Genomic DNA, 21746 nt, shown 5'->3' on the forward strand with positions numbered 1-21746 from the left:
TTGGTTTTACCAGTTGACACATGAGGTTCAAAAACTAGGAGGCTACCTGTGACCAAGGAAGGAAGGACATCCAGGAGCATAGAAGAGGAGAAATCAGGGCTGCATTTATAGACTTAATGGTAAGGTCCTGGGGAGTGTTGCTAAACCACCTTGGGGTTACAGGTTCATACTTGCTTGATGGTGGAGTCTTAGGTAGGTAGGATACTGAAGGCAGCATTTGGTATGCTTTCCTTTATTGGTCAGAGTATTGAGTATAGGAGTTGGGAGTTCCTGAAGAAGGGCTTATGCCCGAAACGTCTATTCTCCTGCTCCTTTGATGCTGCCTGACCTGCTGCGCTTTTCCAGCGATACATTTTTAAGCTCTGTTCTCCAGCATTTGCAGTCCTCACTTTCTCCTATAGGACTTGGGAGGTCATGCTGTGGCTGTACAGGACATTGGCTAGGCAACTTTTGGAATATTGCATGCAATTCTCATCTCCCTCCTATAGGAAGAATGTTGTGAAACTTGAAAGGGTTCAGAAAAGATTTACAAGGATGTTGCCAGGGTTGGAGGATTTGAGCTGTAGGGAGAGGCTGAACAGGCTGGGGCTGTTTTCCCTGGAGCGTTGGAGGCTGAGGGGTGACCTTATAGATGTTTATAAAATCATGAGGGGCATGGATAGGATAAATCAACAAAGTCTTTTCCCTGGGCGGGGGAGTCCAGAACTAGAGGGCATAGGTTTAGGGTGAGAGGGGAAAGATATAAAAGAGACATAAGGGGCAAGGTTTTCACGCAAAGAGTGGTGCATGTATGGAATGAGCTGTCAGAGGAAGTGGTGGAGGCTGGTACAATTACAACATTTTAAAAGGCATCTGGATGGGTACATGAATAGGAAGGGTTTAGAGGGATATGGGCCAGGTGTTGGCAAATGGGACTAGATTCATTTAGGATAGCTGGTCGGCATGGATGAGTTGGGCCAAAGGGCTGTACTGCTCTATGACTCTATCTATGATGAGAAGCTGATTTTCTCCTTCAGCCTCTGCACTAAGTAACTGAAAATTCCATGATCTTCCGAAAGACTTTGCTCCTCATCTCAATTTTAAATTGAATGCTCTTTGTTTTTAAACTGCGTCCCTCGTTCTCCATTCTCTCTGTCCCCCCCTCACCTCCCAAACAAGAGGGAAAACATTGTATCGCTATCTATCTATACTGCAAATTCCCTCACTGCAACATGTTTCAATAAGATCACCAGATACATCTAAACTCCGATGAGCTTAAATCAAACCTGCTCAAACTTTTCTCATTAATCAATTTTCAAATCAGAGTCAGCCTGGTGAATAATATATCCAACACAAGCATATCCTCTCAAATAAAAAGAGGAAAGCTTTCCCAAGTGTGAAATCATTAATGCCCTGCACATCCTTGTAAGGAGCTTGTACCCCTTTCCCAGGCAATAAGGGCCAAGATTCAATTTGCCTTCCTAATTACTTGCTGTTCCAGATGCCAAGGTTTTGTGATTTCATGTACAAGGCCATCTAGATCTCTCTGCAACATAGCATTCTGCCCATCTCACCTTTTGATAAATTGTTTTTCTATTGTATCCAAAGTGGTCAGCCTCATTTCCCCTCCCCTCAATGTTATACTTAATATACCACTTTCTTGCCTATTCATTAACCTGTCCATATCCCTTTACAGAATATTTGTGCCCTCCCCACAAATCCATAGGTTGTGCCAAAAGCTCAACTCCAACTTCACTGAAATGATGCTTAATTTGAAGGTACAAAGTAACTTGGGAACATTGTAAAATAAACAACAGAGCAATTATCACCATAGTAATTAGATGGCGACTAGGCCAGCTAGAGATCATTTTGAAGATCTGCTTAGAACGGAGGTTGTGGGCATGGAGATAACAAGTCTGTCAATTACTGGTGAATGATACAGGTCGGAACCAATTGTTGAAAAGCCACTCTGTTATTATTCCAAATTAAAAAGAACTTGCACAATACTAGGTAATTTTCTTAGTAGGAAGAAATGTACCTCCACAGTGACTGATTCATCTTGTCACTCGTTCTCAGATGTTGCTACCTTCCCTGCTATCAACTACTCACAGCCAACATTCATAACAAGCTTGAACCAAAAAATAAATATGTTACTTTCATTAGGAGATTGCTTAGAACATAGACATAGAACAGTACAGAAATAAGCCCTTTAGCCCACCATGATATCATTGTAAACTAATCCCATCTGCTTACATTTCCCTGCCTGTTCATGTGGCTATCTAAATGCCTCTTAAACGTTGCTTGCATATCTGCTGCTATCTTCTCTCCCAACAGCACGTTCCAGGCACCTATCACTCTCTGTATAAACAACTTCCCTCACACGTCTCTGCTAAACCATTCCCCTCTCACCTTAATCTATGTCCTCTAGTATTTAGCATTCCCACTTTGGTGTGGAAAAAAGTGGGTCTGGGCGGTAGTAAATCCAACTATTTGAGTGCATGTCTGAAATCAGTTGCCAGAGGAAGTGGTGAAGGCAGGTACAAAAACAACATTTAAAAGGCATCTGGATGTGTTTATGAATAGGAAGGATTTTGAGAGATATGGGCCAAATGCTGGCAAATGGGACTAGGTCAGACTGGGATTTTTGGGTTGGCACAGATGAGTTGGACCAAAGGGGTCTGTCTCCCCACTGTATGACTCTAGTCACCCTATCCATGCCTTAAGTTATAAAATACCCTTCTGCCAGGACCCCCCCCAGCCTCTGACACTCTCGCAAAAACAATCCAAGTTTGTCCAACTTCTCCTTGTAGCTAATACATGCCAATCGAGGTAACATCCTGGCTCAGCTCTTTCGCACCCGGTCCAAAGCCTCCACATCCAGAACTCGAAGTCATGGCCGAACTGAAGTTTTATACAGTTGTAACATGACTTGCCAACTTTTATACTCAATGCCTCATGGCATTTAATTTTGAATGTCTGAATTTTAGAAAGTCAAATCATGTTATTAGATTAGATTAGATTCTATACAGTGTGGAAACAGGCCCTTTGGCCCAACAAGTGCACACCAATCGTCCGAAGTGCAGCCCACCCAAACCCATTCCCCTACATTCAACCCCTGACTAATGCATCTAACACTACAGGCAATTTAGCATGGCCAATTCACCTAACCTGCACATCTTTGGACTGTGGGAGGAAACCCACACAGACACGTGGAGAATGTGCAAACTCCACACAGACAGTTGCCAGAGGCGGGAATTGAATCCGGGTCCTTGGTGCTGTGAGGCAGCAGTGCTAACCACTGAGCCACCGTGATGCCCGATCTGTCACAGCAGTTATAATTTGTGCACCGACCTGAAAATATTCCAGTGTGTTAATAAATTATTCTATTTTAAAAACATTGTTTTTGACATAATGTTTAGAATTTTAATTCTGTCTTTAGAAAATCTTTATTTAGAAAAAAAAAAGTGTTTAAAGAATTATTTCCAAAATTGGGGAAGAGGGAAGTACTTTGCACTTTTGCTGTCCCTAAATTGCACACAAGTTGCTAGTCCTTAGCCCTGGTTCTTGACAATCTCTTATTCAATAGATTGATAGAGGTCAAGTGTGATCCTAAGGAAAGTGGCTGAGTATCTGCAACATACAGAAACTCCAAACTGATTGAGTTTAAGAGTGTAGTTTGGAAATGGCAATGATGGTGAGCTTTCTCAAATATTCAAGATATGCCCAATAGAAAGAAAATATACAGTTAAAATAAGCAATATTTGAGAATTTTTAGCAATGGTACTTACAACTTTCCATTTTCCACCATGTTTTATATACAACGTTGCCACATGAACACTTAAGCTCATGTCAAATCCATCTTTCTCAATTTTCCCTAATAACTTTAAATTTCCAGAAAAATGGATCCTATTTTCTTCAAAAAAGGAGTTTTACAATTAAACACAATAAATTTTTTTATTTAAACAATTTGAATAATGCAGAAACAGTTGTACTCTCCCCACTGCCAAACAAATAAATTATTTAGTGTTCATATTCCTTACAGCAATTAAGCAGAACACTAAACATAACTGGCAAGTGTTACTCAAATAAAAGCAGCAAAATGTAACCAGTACATAATTGTACTGAATACTGGCAACACAACATGCAATTCAGGGAAAATGCATACCATTTAATAATGTAAACTTACAACACTATTCTTCATGCCAAGAACAATATTAAGTAAACCAAGAGTCACAGAAAAGTAGAAATGCATCAAAACATGATCATGATTTAATAGAAACAAATAACACACATACATTTTAAAACCAGCCTGTACTCACTTAGTTGCATTAGTTTAAAATTGGAAATGCATTTAAAAGTTTTGGTAGTTTTTTTTTCCCCCCTCCACGATTGATAACTCAATGTTAAACTTTCAATACCTACAAATACTATCACTCTCTACTGTTTTTTTCAATACCAAACCAAAAATAAATTAAATATTTAAACAAGTCTTAAGTCAAGTGCTGATAACAGCAAAAGGTAGACAAAATTATGGTCCTGTAATCAAAATGTAACTGTTGGCAACTTAGACATCAATCTCCATAGTTAGACATATGGAACCAATTTATTTGCCACTATACAATTGTAACCATTACTCTGTTTGCTATTCACGAGTTTGATGAAGCCATTAACTGTAGTGTCCAGAACAAAGTGTTGCTTTGTTTCACATGGCACAAATCAATCTTGCCCGACATGTCAGTATTTCTATAGCAGCTTTTGATTTTTAAATCCTATGCTTCAAGGCTCCATTCCAGCTGTAATGTAGCCCCTTTCTACGTAGTGCTTCTCATCAAGTGCAATCATCTTAATCTTCTTTTCTTGCTGACAAGACATTGTTGTCTGGCCTCTTCCACACTGCGTTAAATGCTCGCTTCTAATGTGGTCATCAAAGAAGTGCTAAAAGGTTGAGCTACTTCATGAAATACCATTTCAATGCAGAATCCAGTGTTCAACGTTTCCAGCATACTTTAATCATAAAGGTTTGTCAATTACTGTAACACCTAGAAATAGAGAGAAACAATTAGTTGTAATCCTATGTTGGGATCAAAACAAAGGATTGTTTGACAGAAATTGGAAATAACCCATGCATTCTTGCTTGAACAAAGGACAGGAACAAAGTTAGTAAGCCCAGTTGTTGTAATAACATCCTGTCACAGGGAAAAGAAGCTGGAAAACCTATCAGATCCAGCAGACAAGGAACATGCACTCCAAACAGAGTAAGAGGATTAGTACTGACACTCTGCAAAATATTTCACTGAAGTCATGCTGTAACATCAGTACATAATACTCTCAGTAAGAAATTAAAGAGGAACACAGCAACTCCATTTTGCAGAACTGAGTAGATTGAAAATTTCAAACAAAATCCAAAGTGACAGTAACACAAGATTATCTTCAGAACAGACATTAAATACATTGGTCTATAATTTCATGTGTGCTTCAACCTTCTTGGGGACAAACAAATTGATGAATTTTTTGGTATTACCTGTAGTGAGAAAGAAAAGATGGACATCTTTACAGGCATTACATTTTGATTGCAATGAAATGGAACATCAAACTATGACCAAATCATTGCTACTTTCTGATCCATGGGTGCCTAAACTTAATACATTTTCAAAAAAATGTCTATTTTTTTTCCCCCCCCCAGTCAAGACTTATAGGTCCAGATCTTCTGGAGCAAGTATTTATTGAGTATACTGTTGATATAAAAAGGCTGGTTTGTCTATGAAATTAATTTATTCACAAACTATCTAGCTGATTCTCTTTCTTCACTCTCTTCATGTCATTCTCTTCTTTGCCCAAGGATCACTTAACCAAACTTATGCCTTGATTTTATGGTAGTGAAGATGAGGAAGCAGACTCTTAAGAGTTAGTGAGCTGATATGAGAATTGAAACTGTTATTGGTGCTGGTCTACACTGCACTCTTACCCAACTCTGCTAACAATCCGTCTTTTGATACTGGAAACCCAATAAGCAAGGTCTTTTTTAAAGCGATGTTGTTTTGCCCTCTTAAACAATGACACACGAAACAACTATTTAATAACACTCATTCCCACATATCTACATTCTAGTTCCTTTTGACATTTGTCCCGCAACTACTTTTGCTCTGCTTTTTAAATGTACTCAGTCTTTCTAACTACTGCCTACACTTTGAAAATTTATTGTTTATCTTCAAGGCCGTCCCTTACTTTCTTCAGGCACAATGATCTACACTTTTTTTTTCCCATCTGTGTGTTTGACCAAAATTAATTATAATTGCACACAAGAATGGAAATCTGAAACAACAACAGAAAATGCTAGAGAAACTCAGTAGGTATGGCAGTTTAACATTTCGACTTCAGTATGACTTCTTCAGAACGGCTCAATTTTGCTTTTGGTCACGTACATCATAGCCCCAGTATGATAAATTGAAGGGACAATATATTTTTTAAAAACTCATCCTAGCGCAGTATTAACACTGATCCATCATCTTAGCCTCGACTAATGTAAACTTACTATTGTGTCGCTGACATTATGTAAAATATTCAGCATACCACTGATATTGCTTGTTAAGGAACTGTAGCCCAGAATGTCCTAATTCTTGTTCAACACTATGTTGGATCAGCTACTTTCATGAGTTGAACAAGCTTTTTAGGTCTCTAGGAACTGGCTGTGAAACAAATCTATTCTCAACTAATCAAATCAAATAAGTTGATGAATTGACTGCCTGAAAGAATTGAGGGGTGGGGGGGGGAAAAAAAGAGAAACAGCTCCAATAATAACGAGCAAAAGTGAACAAGAAAAAATTGTTGGATAAGATCATTAAAAATTGTGCTCCAACTTACATGGCATTGGTGAGACCACATCTGAAGAACTATGTGTAGTTCTGGTCTCCTCATTTAAGGAATGAAGTGAATACACTGGAGGCTGTTCTGAGCAGGTTTACTTGTAATTAGTAGGTTATCTTACGAAAGGAATGGCTGGGCAGACTGGGCTTGTTTCCACTGGAGTTTCGGACTTAAGGTTAATTGAATTGTATGAGAGCTTATACAATTCAGGGTGCCTCTTATTGGCAAGTCCAGAACTTAGCAGCGCTGTTTACAAATTAACATTCACCCTTTTAGAGCAGATGAAATTTTTTTTCCCCACTCAGGGGCTTGAGACACCTTGGAACTCTTGTACCTCAAAGCTGGTGAGGTGGAACATTTGAATATTTTAAAAGTGGAGATTCATCCTTGTTAGACAATGGAATTAATCTAAGGATATCAGATGGAAATGTGGAATTCAAAATACAAACTCATCAACCATGATCTTATGGAATGGCAGAGCAGACTCAAAGGGTCAACTGACCTACTTCTGCTTAGCTTGTACGTTCATAGGGAAAGAGTAGGGAAGATAGAAAGAGGCAACACAGGCGCCATGCTGAATGATAGTGACAGATTATAAGAACAGGGAAGTCATGTTGGAGCTTAGGTTAGATTAGGCCACAGCTCGGGTACTATGTGCAGTCTGGTCACCACACTACAGGAAGGATTTGTTTGCACTACAGAGGGTGCAAAGGAGATTCACTAAAGTTGAAGCTTTTTGCAGCAGAGAGCAGCAGGAGCTGGGCAGAAGTGAAATCTGAGCGCAAAGCCGGTCGGGAAGGTAAGTAATTGTTATTTGAGTGGAGAAGGAACCCAAGACACTACACGTGTAGTGTCTCCCACCCTCCCTCCTCCTCTAACCTAAAAAAAAAGGTAAGCTACTTAGTGTTCTTGTTTTGGAGACTAAAGTGTAGAGTTATGGCAGCGCAGGCAGTGGAATGTTCCTCCTGCAGGATGTTTGAGGTAGGGGTGACCACCGATGCTCCTGCTGACTTCATCTGCAGGAAGTGGAGCCAGCTCCAGCTCCTCACAGACCGCGTTAGGGAACTGGAGCAGGAGTTGGATGAACTGAGGATTATTCGAAAGGCTGAGAAGGTGATTGATAGAAGCTACAGGGACATAGTTACGCCAGAGAACAGAGGTAGCTGGGTAACAGTTAGAGGTGGGAAGGGGAGGAAGCAGGCAGTGCAGGGATCCCCTGTGGTCGTTCCCCTCAACAATAAGTATACCGCTTTGGATACTGTGGGGGGGGGGGGGGGGGGGGGGGGGGGGCAGGGAAACGGCCTAACAGGGGTAAGCTGCAGTGACCGGGTCTCTGGCACAAAGTCCGGCTCTAAGGCTCAGAAGGGAAAGGGGGAAGAGCGCTAGTTATAGGAGACTCTATAGTTAGAGGGACGGACAGACAGTTCTGTGGATATGGGAGAGACTCTCGGTTGGTTTGTTGCCTCCCGGGTGCCAGGGTCCGAGACATCTCGGACCGTGTCTTCAGAATCCTTAAGGGGGAGGGTGTGCAGCCAGAAGTCATGGTGCACATTGGCACCAACAACATAGGTAGGAAGAGGAGTGGGGAGGTCATTCAGGAGCTCAGAGAGTTAGGCTGGAAGCTAAAAGCTAGGACGGACAGAGTTGTCATCTCTGGGATGTTGCCGGTGCCGCGTGACAGTGAGGCAAGGAATAGGGACAGAGTGCAGTTGAACACGTGGCTGCAAGGATGGTGTAGGAGGGAGGGCTTCAGGTGTTTGGACAATTGGACTGCATTCTGGGGAAGGTGAGACCTGTACAAGCAGGACGGGTTGCACCTGAACCAGAAGGGCACCAATATCCTGGGAGGTAGGTTTGCTAGCACTCTTCGGGAGGGTTTAAACTAATTTGACAGGGGGATGGGATCCGGACTTGTAGTGCAGCAAGTAGGTTAGCTGTTTTTCAGGATGTCCAAGAATGTAGGGAGGCTGTGGAGAAGGTAGCACTGACAGGGAATACTTGCGGACACAGATGGGTTCAAGTGTGTATACTTCAATGCAAGGAGTATCAGAAATAAGGTGGGTGAACTTAAGGCGTGGATCTGTACTTGGGACTACAATGTTGTGGCCATCACGGAAACGTGGATAGAAGAGGGACAGGAATGGTTGTTGGAGGTTCCTGGTTACAGATGTTTCAGTAAGATTAGGGGGGGTGGCATTGCTAATTAGAAATGGTATAACGGCTGCAGAAAGGCAGTTCGAGGTAGATCTGCCTTTGGAGATAGTATGGGCTGAAGTCAGAAATAGGAAAGGAGCAGTCACCTTGTTGGGTGTTTATTATAGGCCCCCCAATAGCAGCAGAGATGTGGAGAAACAGATTGGGAAACAAATTTAGGAAAGGTGCAGAAGCCACAGGGTAGTAGTCATGGGTGATTTCAACTTCCCAAATATTGATTGGAAGCTCTTTAGATCAAGTAGATTGGACGGGGCGCTGTTTGTGCAGTGTGTCCAGGAAGCTTTTCTAACTCAGTATGTAGATTGTCCGACCAGAGGGGAGGCCATATTGGATTTGGTACTCGGTAACGAACCAAGACAAGTGATGGGCTGGTTAGTGGGTGAACATTTTGGTCATGGTGACCACAATTCTGTGACTTTCCCCTTGGTTATGGAGAGAGATAGGTGCGTGCAACAGGGCAGGTTTTACAATTGGGGTGAAAGGGTAAACACGATGCTGCAAGACAGGATCTGAGGAGCATAAGTTGGGAGCACAGGATGTCAGGGAAGGATGTCATTGAAATGTGGAACTTTTTCAAGGAACAGATACAACGTGTCCTTGATATGTGTGTACCTGTCAGGCAGGAAAGAGATGGCCGTGTGAGGGAACCTTGGTTGACGAGGGAGGTTGAATGTCTAGTAAAGAGGAAGAAGGAGGCTTACATAAAGCTGAGGAAACAAGGTTCAGACAGAGCGTTGGAGGGATATAGGATAGCCAGGAGGGAGCTGAAGAAAGGGATTAGGAGAGCTAAGAGAGGGCATGAAAAATCTTTGGCGGGTAGGATCAAGGATAACCCCAAGGCCTTTTATGCGTATGTGAGAAACATAAGAATGACGAGAACGAGGGTAGGTCCGATCAAGGACAGTAGTGGGAGACTGTGCATTGAGTCAGAAGAGATAGGAGAGCTCTTGAGTGAGTACTTTTCTTCAGTATTTACAAATGAGAGGGACAATATTGTTGAAGAGGAGAGTATGAAACGGACTGGTGAGCTAGAGGAGATACTTGTTAGGAAGGAAGGTGTATTGGGCATTTTGAAAAACTTGAGGATAGACAAGTCCCCCGGGCCTGACGGGATATATCCTAGGATTATGTGGCAAGCAAGAGAGGAAATTGCAGAGCCGTTGGCAATGATCTTTTCATCTTCACTGTCAACGGGGGTGGCACCAGGGGACTGGAGAGTGGCGAATGTGGTGCCCCTGTTCAAAAAAGGGAATAGGGATAACCCCGGGAATTACAGGCCAGTTAGTCTTACTTCGGTGGTAGGCAAAGTAATGGAAAGGGTACTGAGGGATAGGATTTAGGAGTATCTGGAAAGACACTGCTTGATTAGGGACAGCCAGCACGGATTTGTGAGGGGGAGGTCTTGCCTTACAAGTCTTTTTGAATTCTTTGAGGAGGTGACCAAGCATGTGGATGAGGGGAAGAGCAGTGGATGTAGTGTACATGGATTTTAGTAAGGCATTTGATAAGGTTCCCCATGGTAGGCTTATGCGGAAAGTCAGGAGGCATGGGATAGTGGGAAATTTGGCCAGTTGGATAGAGAACTGGCTAACCGGTTGAAGTCAGAGAGGGGTGGTAGATGGCAAATATTCAGCCTGGAGCCCAGTTACAAGTGGAGTTCCGCAGGGATCAGTTCTGGGTCCTCTGCTGTTTGTAATTTTTATTAGTGACTTGGAAGAGGGAGTCAAAGGGTGGGTCAGTAAATTTGCAGACGATATGAAGATTGGTGGAGTTGTAGATAGTGAGGAGGGCTGTTGTCGGCTGCAAAAGGGACTTAGATATGATGCAGAGCTGGGCTGAGGAGTGGCAGATGGAGTTCAACCCTGTCAAGTGTGAGATTGTCCATTTTGGAAGGACAAATAAGAATGTGGAATACAGGGTTAACGGTAGGGTTCTTAGTAAGGTGGAGGAGCAGAGGCATCTTGGGGTCTATGTTCATAGATCTTTGAAAGTTGCCACTCAGGTGGATAGAGCTTGTAAGAAGGCCTATGGTGTATTAGCGTTCATTAGCAGAGGGATTGAATGCTAGAGTCGTGAGGTGATGTTGCAGCTGTACAGGACCTTGGTAAGGCCACATTTGGAGTACTGTGCGCAGTTCTGGTCGCCTCATTTTAGGAAAGATGTGGAAGCTTTGGAGAGGGTGCAGAGGAGATTTACCAGGATGTTGCCTGGAATGGAGAATAGGTCGTACGAGGATAGATTGAGAGTGCTAGGCCTTTTCTCATTGGAACGGCGAAGGATGAGGGGTGACTTGATAGGAGGTTTATAAGATGATCAGGGGAATAGATAGGGTAGACAGTCAGAGACTTCCCCCCCCCCCCCCCCCCACCACCCACCTCCCCCCACCGAGTACAACAGAGAGTGTTACAAGGGGACATAAATTTAAGGTGAAGGGTGGAAGGTATGGGGGGGGATGTCAGGGGTAGGTTCTTTACCCAGAGAGTGGTGGGAGCATGGAATGCGCTGCCTGTGGGAGTGTCAGAGTCAGAATCATTGGTGACCTTTAGGCAGCAACTGGATAGGTACATGGATAGGTGCTTAAGCTAGGACAAACGTTTGGCACAACATTGTGGGCCGAAGGGCCTGTTCTGTGCTGCATTGTTCTATGTCCTATTGAATAAAATAATTAAAATCTTACAAAAGATAAATAACACCGTTCTGCTGAAAGCTCAAAGCTGAAAATGTTAATTCTTTCTTGTCACAGTTGTTCCATGACCTGTAATTTTTATTTTAATTGTATTTAAATGTTTATTGTTGAAAGCTGGTATTTATGGAAAATGGCAAAAACTAGAATCTACAACGTCCACGAGTGATACAGTCCTGACCATTTGTCGTAAGAGGCATGAAACTGTGTAGACAGTTTCAGAGAAAAAGCTGATTGTTCCCTGACAATTTTAGTTTTGGTTGCGACTATGACATTTCCGATTGTTACATTTTAGGTCGGTATCTTGGATTTAAACTAAAATGGAGTGGTGGGGTTACCTGTCCTGCTTCAAATTCTCAACAAGCAGCCTTGGGACCCAAGGGACAAGATAGATACTCCTGTAGACAGTGGCAACAGCAGTCATCCAACTGAGTGGAAACTGTTAGCTTCTAAGTCTCTCAGAGTGGTGTTAGGAATGTCAGACTTTAACAGAAACTGTACTTTGAACTACCTGTCTAATTCCAATAGAATTGGGTGCCCAGAGGATAAGTAACTAGCATTTCTGCCTGGATACGACATCTATGTGGTTCACATTCTCACTAAGATGAGCTTTGAGAACGGAAAAGATGTAGAATTCATTGTAGTTATCAGTTTGAAGGATTTCAAAAGATATCTCAAACTCTCAGGCACAAGACAGAGTGTCTTCCACATTCTCAGTCAGTCAGAGAGAGAGAGAAAGATGGAGGGAACCAGGCCTGCACTAAAGCAAGAAAATGTCGACTCTTTTAGTTATCAGACCAAAAAGAAGTAGGGGTTTGCACTCCAATTTTAAATGACAAATTTGAGGGGATACAAAGGAGTTGGAAATATTTACCTAACTTGAGTTCGAAGGAGGAATCTCCAAAGTTTCCCTCACACTGAAAGTCAGGTTTGGGATTAGAAGTCACCAGGCTGGGAAAGGAACTAAAGCAAGCTTCAGGAGCCAGGAAAAACTGTGGCTGTTTCACAAAGAATGAAGTATCCATTAAGAACAGCATAAAGAATAACTAAAGGAAGAGATTTTTGAATATGTTAAAAATGAAATGGAGAATTTGAGAAATATTAGAGTGTACAAGATGGCTATTGAATAGTATTTACCCATGTTGCTTTTAGTGCAGTTATCACAGTAAAAATCTGATATTTTGGGCTTTCCTCTCTATTAGTCACTTCAATTCCAAATTTCTTTTTGAAATTAATCTGTCTCTCTGGGGATTGCGCAACATACCTTAACACTGGACAATGGAGCAAGTGTAACAGAGTCATGCTGTGCTTATTTTTACATCAAGTCATATGCCACATCGAGAAACACATCCAAAGCCACAACCACTCCCAGAAAACAGGAAACAAAAATCAGAAAATAATCATGCCCGTGTTGTCCCAGGATACGGGCAAAGTTCACTGCAGTGCTTCACTCACCCTAGTAAAAGATAATGACTTCATCTATAGTATAACCCTTTAATTCGCAGAAACATCTATATGGCCAAAGCTCAACATTTACATGTAATACCCATTTTAAAATCTGGTAATAAAATCTTCATTTTGTAGCTTGTCAAAAGGATGGAAATTCACATTTCCCAACATCAGCCACTTAAACATGTAGTAAAATACCTGGGTGGTTCATCAACCAGAAATATATGGGAGTAAGGGTATAAAATGAAAAATAATCTTGAACTAATTGCGTATGTCAAACACCAAAGGTGAAAGCTGCAATGCTTCATCAAACCTGCAGAAGGAGGGCTTGTTCACAAATATGGTAGAAAGGCTATTTGTCAATTTGTGGAAAGAACTCTCCAAAGTGGCCTGTAAAAATATCACCGAAAGAGTGCTGAAAACACAGCTGCAGAGATATAAAGATGAAAAAGCCAATAAATTAAGGTTCTTAACCTGCATAACTTCTTCCTGTACTCATACACTGTGGTAGAAGTATCCATTTATCTAATGCTGGGTTGTAATATTCCACAGACGCAAGGTTACAGGAGCCATCATCCCCACCGGCTACATACAGCAGACCATTTACAGCACAGACACCTGCCAGGGGTTAAGGAGGTAGAAATAATAACAACAGGTTAGTTGTTTATTCCTGAATTGTGTGCACAAATAAAAATACTTTTGCTTGGGCAATTCTACCTGCATTCCTCCTGCACATATTCATGTCTGCAACCTGCTTCCAGGTATTTGCAGAAGTGTCATACATCTCCACACTTTTCCTCACCAATGGACCATCGTGACCTCCAACTGCGTAGAGTAGACCATTTAGAACTCCCACACCTGCAATAATGCAAACAAGGTGCCCTTTATTGCCTTAAAAACTTAGTCACTTATGTTGAAAGTCAGGAGATTTCCAAAATCTGGTAACTCCAAAATTTAGAAAATATACCCCTGCAGGATTCATTATCGCTGTTTTGAATCAGTTTTGCTTAATACTTAATTAGGCCAGGACCTCGGGTGCCAGATGCCAGGAGACAGGAATGAGGCAAAGAATATTATTTTGAATACTTTGACCCATTGCATTTTTAAGTTGGTTTTAATTATATATTAAAAAAAAACAAAATAATCTAGCCAATTTAACAAGTTTGGCTTTGTCTTGTTTGAATAACATTTTTTTGACCAGTACAAGATGGGACCCTGTTGTGTTACAGGACAAAACATCAAAATGAGAACTGCGCTTTAGAGAGCACATCCGCAACGTCAGATGCCTTGCACTGCAAATAAAATTAAACCCTATGTCACTTACTCCAATGCGCACAACAAAAGATTGTTTACTTATACAGCCATGTTTTTACAATATCAGAATGTCTCAAGATGCTTCAAAATGAATAAAAGTTCTTTTATTTAGGCAAATATAGGAGCCATTTTGCAGGCAGTAAGGCGGGAAAGATTATAAATATATTGAGAAATGAATATTGGCCAAGACAAAGGCTGGCCAGAAACTAAGCAAACTCTCGCTCTTGTTTAAGTAATTCCACGGGACCATTTGCTTTGACTTTAGGGTAGATGGGGTAACAGTTTAAAGTCTCATCTGAAAGAGTGCACCTGTAACAATTTAGCATTCCCTCATAGCATTGCTCCAAAAATTGAATTACATTCCAAGATAATAAAACTTCAGATCATGCATAATTTCTCTATTGGGAGCTTACAACTTATCTTAAGTACAAAACACCAAAGTCATTTCCTGTGTATAACCAATTTTATAAAACTACAGTACCACACAGGAAATCTTGTCCCATGACTGTTACATGCAGGGAATTCAGAAAATAATGAGTTTTAAGATACTGTTATAAAGTATCTCTCCATGAGTTAAAAGAGATAATGGGGTGGTTTTATCTAATCATACAAAGATACAGCAGAGGGAGACCATCCATTTCCTCATATACAAGATCTTTGACAGCTATTAATTAAAGCAATATAGTGTTCTTTCTCCACAACTCTGAAAATAATTGAATGGGATAAAATGTAGAGCGTAAACTGTAATTTCCAGTTTCATACCTGCCCCACTGCGCCTTGTACTCATTTCAGCAATGTAGGTCCATTCATTTTTTGCTGAGTTGTAGGCCTCTACAGAACTGAGACATTGTCGTGATGCCCCATCATAGCCACCCACAGCATACAACACACCTAGCAAAAATGTGCAAAGAAATTTGTCTTAATGATCGCTTGAATTTACATTTCAGGTATACTTGGGAGGTTTGCTGCCAATGTTTATAGGTTTTCTTTTCAGATGATACTGAGAATTACCTTCAACAATATTATTCAGTATTACTTACTACAATGTAAACCACTGAAAATTTGAGGTATTAAAATAGGAAAGTCACCATAGTCATGATGGACCAGAAGCTGCTCTCTCAATCAGCAGCGTCATAAATAGCTCACTTATGAGTATCACCCAGTGTTACTGGCCATGGGTCCTTGTGCATGGTAGGCATGATCCTAGACACACATCTCTGACCACACATTTAGTAGGTGTTTCAAGGTGGAAGAATTGTTCTGTAGCCTTGAAACTGTGGTCATTCCTTCCTCCAGTTCCTTTCCATACTTCCTCTTGTTACCAGTATTCTCAAAGAATTGTATCCCTTCAGACAAGAGGTTCCTTCAATCAGTTTCTTCTGAACGAGGGTATCACACACATTGGCATTTACGTTGCACTTCTTGAGGAAGCCTTCAGGGAGTCTGAGTTGCTTCCTCAGTTCCCATCCAAGTGCCTTCCTTAAGCTGGGTAAAGATAATTGACCTTGACAGTCAGAACCCAGACATCCTAAATACCTGACCAGCCCAGCGAAGCTGATTTTGGACCATCATAGCCTCGATGCTGGTGCTACTGGTTTCTTCAAAGACACGGATAGTCGTACACCTGTCCTCCTAGCTGGTATGGGGAATCCATCACAAACAGCATTAACTGTACTTCTCCAGTGCCTTGAGGTAGCATCTCTACATAGTCAAGGTTTTGGAGCCATATAGAAGAGTTGGAAGAATGATTGCAATTTACACCAGGAATTTGGTATCAACTTGGATTTACCAGTCTCTTATTCGAGAGAGATGACTGATTACACACCCTGCATTAAAGCTCTATATTAGATATTTGCCCACAATTATTCAATTGATTAAGGCAAATAGTTCCATTGACTGATGGATCAGGAAGGAACTGGCTCAGTCCCAATCTAGTTAAGTTAGCAGATCTGTGATTTTATTGCAGGTTATCAGCACTTATAAATTGAGCGAAGACTGCTAATGATCCCCCTGGACTGCTATCCAGTTACCTCTTTCTCAACAGCAAGGTACAAGCATAAAGAAAGGGGTCATAGTGAGATATTATAGTTGTTCAGAGTCTGGTGAACTGTACCTCAGCAAGCAGAAGACAGATTTGGGATCAGAAAATTGAGAGACAATTAATGCACAATATCCAAACAAAGTTTACAGGAGCAGAAGTCTTTCCCATAATGCTACATCATTAGAATATTTTTTGACTTTATTGACTATGCACAGGCGGTATATCATCATCATGCATACGCGGGGGACACGGCTAGAGGAACAGAAAAAAAAACAAAACTGGACTTGGCAAATCATTTGGGACTTAGTAAAGCTGATTGACTGGATGGGTGCAAAGGTAATCCTTCATTTTATAGAATCAAATGAGTTATGTTACTAAGAGACCATGATTCCTTCTAGTCAGTTTCAGCAGTGATAGAAAAGGTATTACATAATTCTTGCTTAGAATTATAGAACAATAGAAGTAAATGTTCAATTATAGTGACAAATTACACCATAGCAGTTCAATAACCATACAAATTAATTAAATGTCACTCCTGTGATAAAGAAGTTATTAACCTTTTCTAGTTTAGCCTTGGGGTGAACAATTAAGTTTTCTTGGAAGCTGTAAAGCTTAAATATTGAAAAGAAACATACATCTGCACGTATTTTGTTGCTGAGAGCCAGAGGTTATATACAGGTAGTTTTTTTTCCATAACAATGGTTGCACTCTTGCAAAACCCCACATTGTAGAAAAATCACTCTTTAGAAACAGTGCTTTAAAGTGTTGGCGATGTAATCGCGTTATAGCCAACACACATTTTAAAACACACATTTAGAAACAATGTCCCCAATTCGTCAATAGCTTTATTGCAGATGTGTTAATGAAACGCACGATACAGCAGAATGATGTGTACAAAAACAAAAACAAATTGCAGGAGAGATTCAGCAGGTCTGGAAGCATCTGCAGATTCTGAAACTCACTGGGCTCAAAATGTTAGCTCTGATTTCTCTCCACAGATGCAGCCAGATTTACTGGGTTTCTCCAGCAAATTCTGTTTTTGTTTCAGATCTTCAGCATCCACAGTCTTTGACAAAATTTTATATACGGTCAAAATAAATCAGAGTGAATTTAGACTATAATGGTTAAATATACTTAAGTATTTTTAAATTTTGAAATTAAAAGTAAAAAGCAGACATCAGTAATGAACCTTGGATCAGTGGCAGGAATATGTTAATACTAATAAATCATTCTAGAGGTGCCTTAGAGCCAGGACAGATTTGGAATTGGGTGGTAACAGACAGTGATGGGGAATGGGAGTAACACCAAAATCTTGGATAAGATGAATCTGACCCAGAATGGACATTCATTTCTTATGTTTGTTTGAAGCAACACTGAACCTTGAATAATTAAATACTTATGGTATAAAGACAATCAGTTTTTCTATCTTCCTCATAGGCTCAACTCCAGTCTAACCGGAGTGATACTATCCCAGTGTCATTTGAATAAAATGATTGTAAACCTTTAAAAACCTAAAAGAACTGCGGATGCTGTACATCAGAAACAAAAACAGAAGTTGCTGGAAAAGCTCAGTAGGTCTGGCAGCATCTGTGGGTACAAATCAGAGTTAATGTTTTGGGTCCGGTGACCCTTCCTCAGAACCTCTGAGGAAGTGTTACCAGACCCAAAATGTTAACTCAAGAGTTTTCTTTACAATTGTAAACCTGACTGTCTCCAGTCGATTAATAGAGGCTATCATGTCAACTAGCGTCACGAACACGATATTCAGCTTGAAGTATGGAAGTGGCATTACAAAGCAGGTGAGAGTAGTGTATTTACCACGCATAAAAGTGGTAAGTTGATCAGAGTTAAAAATCACACAACACCAGGTTATAGTCCAATAGGTTTAATTGGAAGCAAACTAACTTTCGGAGCGACGCTCCTTCATCAGATGATAGTGGAGGGCTTGATCGTAACAGAATTTATAGCAAAAATTTACAGTGCGATGTAACTAAACCATAAGTTGATCAGAGGATGGATCGTTCAAGTATCAAAGAATCTGAAGGAGTATTGAGTCCAATAAATGCTGAGAAGAGAGGTCGCCAGCCCGGGGCTGAGTGTTGGTAGAATTCACACAAAAGCTGCAGTTGAGACAAAATTTCCACTTAGGTTGAATTCATCCAGCAGGGTGAGGAAGCTGCTGGGTTGGTAGAATTCATGTGGATAAGGGAGAGAAATCTGCATTAGTAGAATTGTGCAGTCACCACAATAGAGTTAAAAACTACATGGTGGTAGAATCTGTGTGGGAGGTTAGAAAATTCCATATTGATTTCATGCAGGATATATGTAAGCTAAATCCATGTTGGTAGAATTCGGACAAGGGAATCAGGAAGTAGGGGGCTTTGCTGGTGGCATCAGTGCAGAGGGCAAGGAAGGTCTTTATTATACAATCTGGTAAGGAGGAGAGAAAGGGAGATACAGACCGCTAATGGGAGTTGGAAGGCTCCATCACAAGGTTTATAGCACAACGCAAAAAATAATTAACAGAATGCTGAAGGATAGGTAAAATCCACAGAGAATGATAATGTTGGTCGATGCGTCAGAAGCAGGACAAAGAACAAGAGGGGATAATTATCATCACCACTTTATATTTACAACTTTGTAAATTCTTATATCTAACAAGAGAAAGAAGAAACTGCAAGTCAATGACTGTGGCAAGCATTGATACTGGTGCTGATGATGAACTTAGAGGAAGAGATACGGAATATGGGGACAGGGCAGGTCCACCCCATATAACAAACCCCATATACAATACCCACTCCATCACAGACATGACAGCATTAATATACCCCCAAAACCTGACAGTGATATCAGAAGTGGGGTGTCACAGAAATTGAAATTTAATTGGTTTTACCTTTGAGAAGCAATTGTCTTAGATTGTAATTAAACACGAGTTGACTCATTTATAGGTATAACGAGAAGTTACAATAGGATTAGAATATTCCAGAATGTGGCTGATAAATAACAGAAAAGATAGGAGCGTAGCTAGTGGGAGCTGTACTGGCAATTGCAGAAATTTATGGATGAAAATATGAGCGTGTCCTTGATAAGCTTACTACAGACCTTCCTAAAAGGACCCATCAACTTCGAAAGAGTCTGGAATACGTTAGCCTACTGTACACACATGTGCTTTTCTGCTGGCGATGGAAAATAAAGAACTACAGAAGTGAAGTTACAGCAATGAAAACAGCATTTCGAGATCAAATTAGTTTAGTTATAATCAGGCAATTCAAGTAATATTCTTTGATCAATCTAATATTATATTGCTCTCCTTATGTATAGCCAATGCGGATCTTAGCATTAACTCATCACAATCATGTGAGGTATATAGGATAATGAAGAAGGCGTTTGGTATGCTTTCCTTTCTTGGTCAGAGTATTGAGTACAGGAGTTGGGAGGTCATATTGCAGCTGTACAGGACATTGGTTAGGCCACTGTTGGAATATTGCGTGCAATTCTGGTCTCTTTCCTATCGGAAAGATGTTGCGAAACTTGAAAGGGTTCGGAAAAGATTTAGGAGGGTGCTGCCAGGGTTGGAGGATTTAAGCTATAGGGAGAGGCTGAACAGTCTGGGGCTGTTTTCCCTGGAGCGTTAGAGGCTGAGGGGTGACCTTATAGAGGTTTACAAAATTATGAGGGGCATGGATAGGATAAATAGACAAAGTCTTTTCCCCGAGGTCGGGGAGTCCAGAACTAGAGGGCATAGGTTTAGGGTGAGAGGGGAAAGATGTAAAAGAGACCTAAGGGGCAACATTTTCATGCAGAGGATGGTACGTGTATGGAATGAGCTGCCAGAGGATATGGTGGAGGCTTGTACAATTGCAACATTTAAGAGGCATTTGGATGGGTATATGAATAGGAAGGGTTTGGAGGGATATGGGCCGTGTGCTGGCAGGTGGGACTAGATTGGGTTGGGATATCTGGTCAGTGTGGACGGGTTGGACCGAAGGGTCTGTTTCCATGCTGTACATTTCTATGACTCTATGACTCAGTTTAGCTTCATTTGACAAACAAATGCAGCATGGGATTGAGAACAGAATGAAGGCAAGAACCTATAGCGAAAAGGCTATAGGACGTCTGTTTAGTTTCAAATCCAGACTTCCAAGGTGACACATGATAGAGATAGTATACACTCAGGCTCGTTGGTACTCATCAAGAAATCCTAGCCATGGCTGTGTCCTTGTGTTGGTGTATTAGGAAGTATAGCAATTGACTATAATAACAGTGAAGTTTCTTGAGCTATTGCACGAGACTGTTTGTAATTGCTTTAATGGTTAAAGTCTCAAATGAACAAATTAATCTTAGTACGAAAGGTTAAATTACAAGATCCCCAAAACTTCTAAAATTGGTGATCTCAACACGATCAAGACTGACTGAGAATGTCTGCTGTCATAAAGGAGCTTGGTGAATGTGCACGGCCAACAGTGCCATCAAGAAGGGGAACTCTAATGATCGTGGGATCATTGTGAACCCCCTGTGATTCAGACACTATTGTTACTAAGGGTATTTAAAATAGTTTCTTCTCTCTACCATTGATGTTGGACAAGGTGTCCAGCAAAGGTGTCCAAACACTGCCTGTAGCAGTCTGGAGGAAGGGGGAGCAGGGCATGTTTAAAGAGATAGTTGCATTTGTCCAAATTGGTTTGAATGACAAACTTAGAAGCTGAGAAAGTAATGAGCTTCTAGGCTTATGAAGCATACCACTATGTTCAGAAAGTGATCAAATTTGTGAAAAAGAATCAGGAGGTGGGTGAATAACTTGGAAAAAAAAACAATTGCAGTGGAAACGTCAGGAGAAAAATCGTTTAAAAAGACAAGTTCATACTTTAGAGTCAGGGTGCTACAAATTCTGCAAGATGGGCAGCACGGTGGCTCAGTGGTTAGCACTGCTACCTCAGAGCACCAGGGACCCAGGTTCAATTCCCCTCTCGGGCGACTGTGTGGAATTTGCAAATTCTCCTTATGTCTGCATGGGTTTCCTCCCACAGTCCAAAAGATGTGCAGGTCAGGTGAATTGGCCATGCTAAATTGCCCATAGTGTAAGATGCATTAGTCAGGGGGAATGGGTCTGGGTGGGTTACTCTTCAGAAGGTCGGCATGGACTTGTTGGGCCGAAGGGCCTGTTTCCATACTGTAAATAATCTAATCTAATTTTATGGAAGG

General features: G+C 41.1%; 1 protein-coding gene across 2 annotated transcripts in view; it reads right to left on the bottom strand.

The window, feature by feature from the left end:
* Positions 1-3914: 3914 nt before the first annotated feature.
* The window catches only part of klhl2 (kelch-like family member 2), a 149762-nt gene continuing 131930 nt past the window's right edge, over positions 3915-21746 (bottom strand). For both annotated transcript variants that reach the window (XM_072576380.1, XM_072576288.1), the window contains 4 exons: positions 15266-15394; positions 13907-14047; positions 13664-13807; positions 3915-5018 (listed from right to left, as the gene is read on the bottom strand). In XM_072576380.1, coding sequence (XP_072432481.1) covers positions 4990-5018; positions 13664-13807; positions 13907-14047; positions 15266-15394 — 443 coding nt within the window. In that variant the 3' untranslated portion in view covers positions 3915-4989. The remainder of the gene's footprint in view (positions 5019-13663; positions 13808-13906; positions 14048-15265; positions 15395-21746) is intronic.

Source organism: Chiloscyllium punctatum, chromosome 1 (genome assembly GCF_047496795.1).
Source record: "Chiloscyllium punctatum isolate Juve2018m chromosome 1, sChiPun1.3, whole genome shotgun sequence".
NCBI classification, from domain to species: domain Eukaryota; kingdom Metazoa; phylum Chordata; class Chondrichthyes; order Orectolobiformes; family Hemiscylliidae; genus Chiloscyllium; species Chiloscyllium punctatum.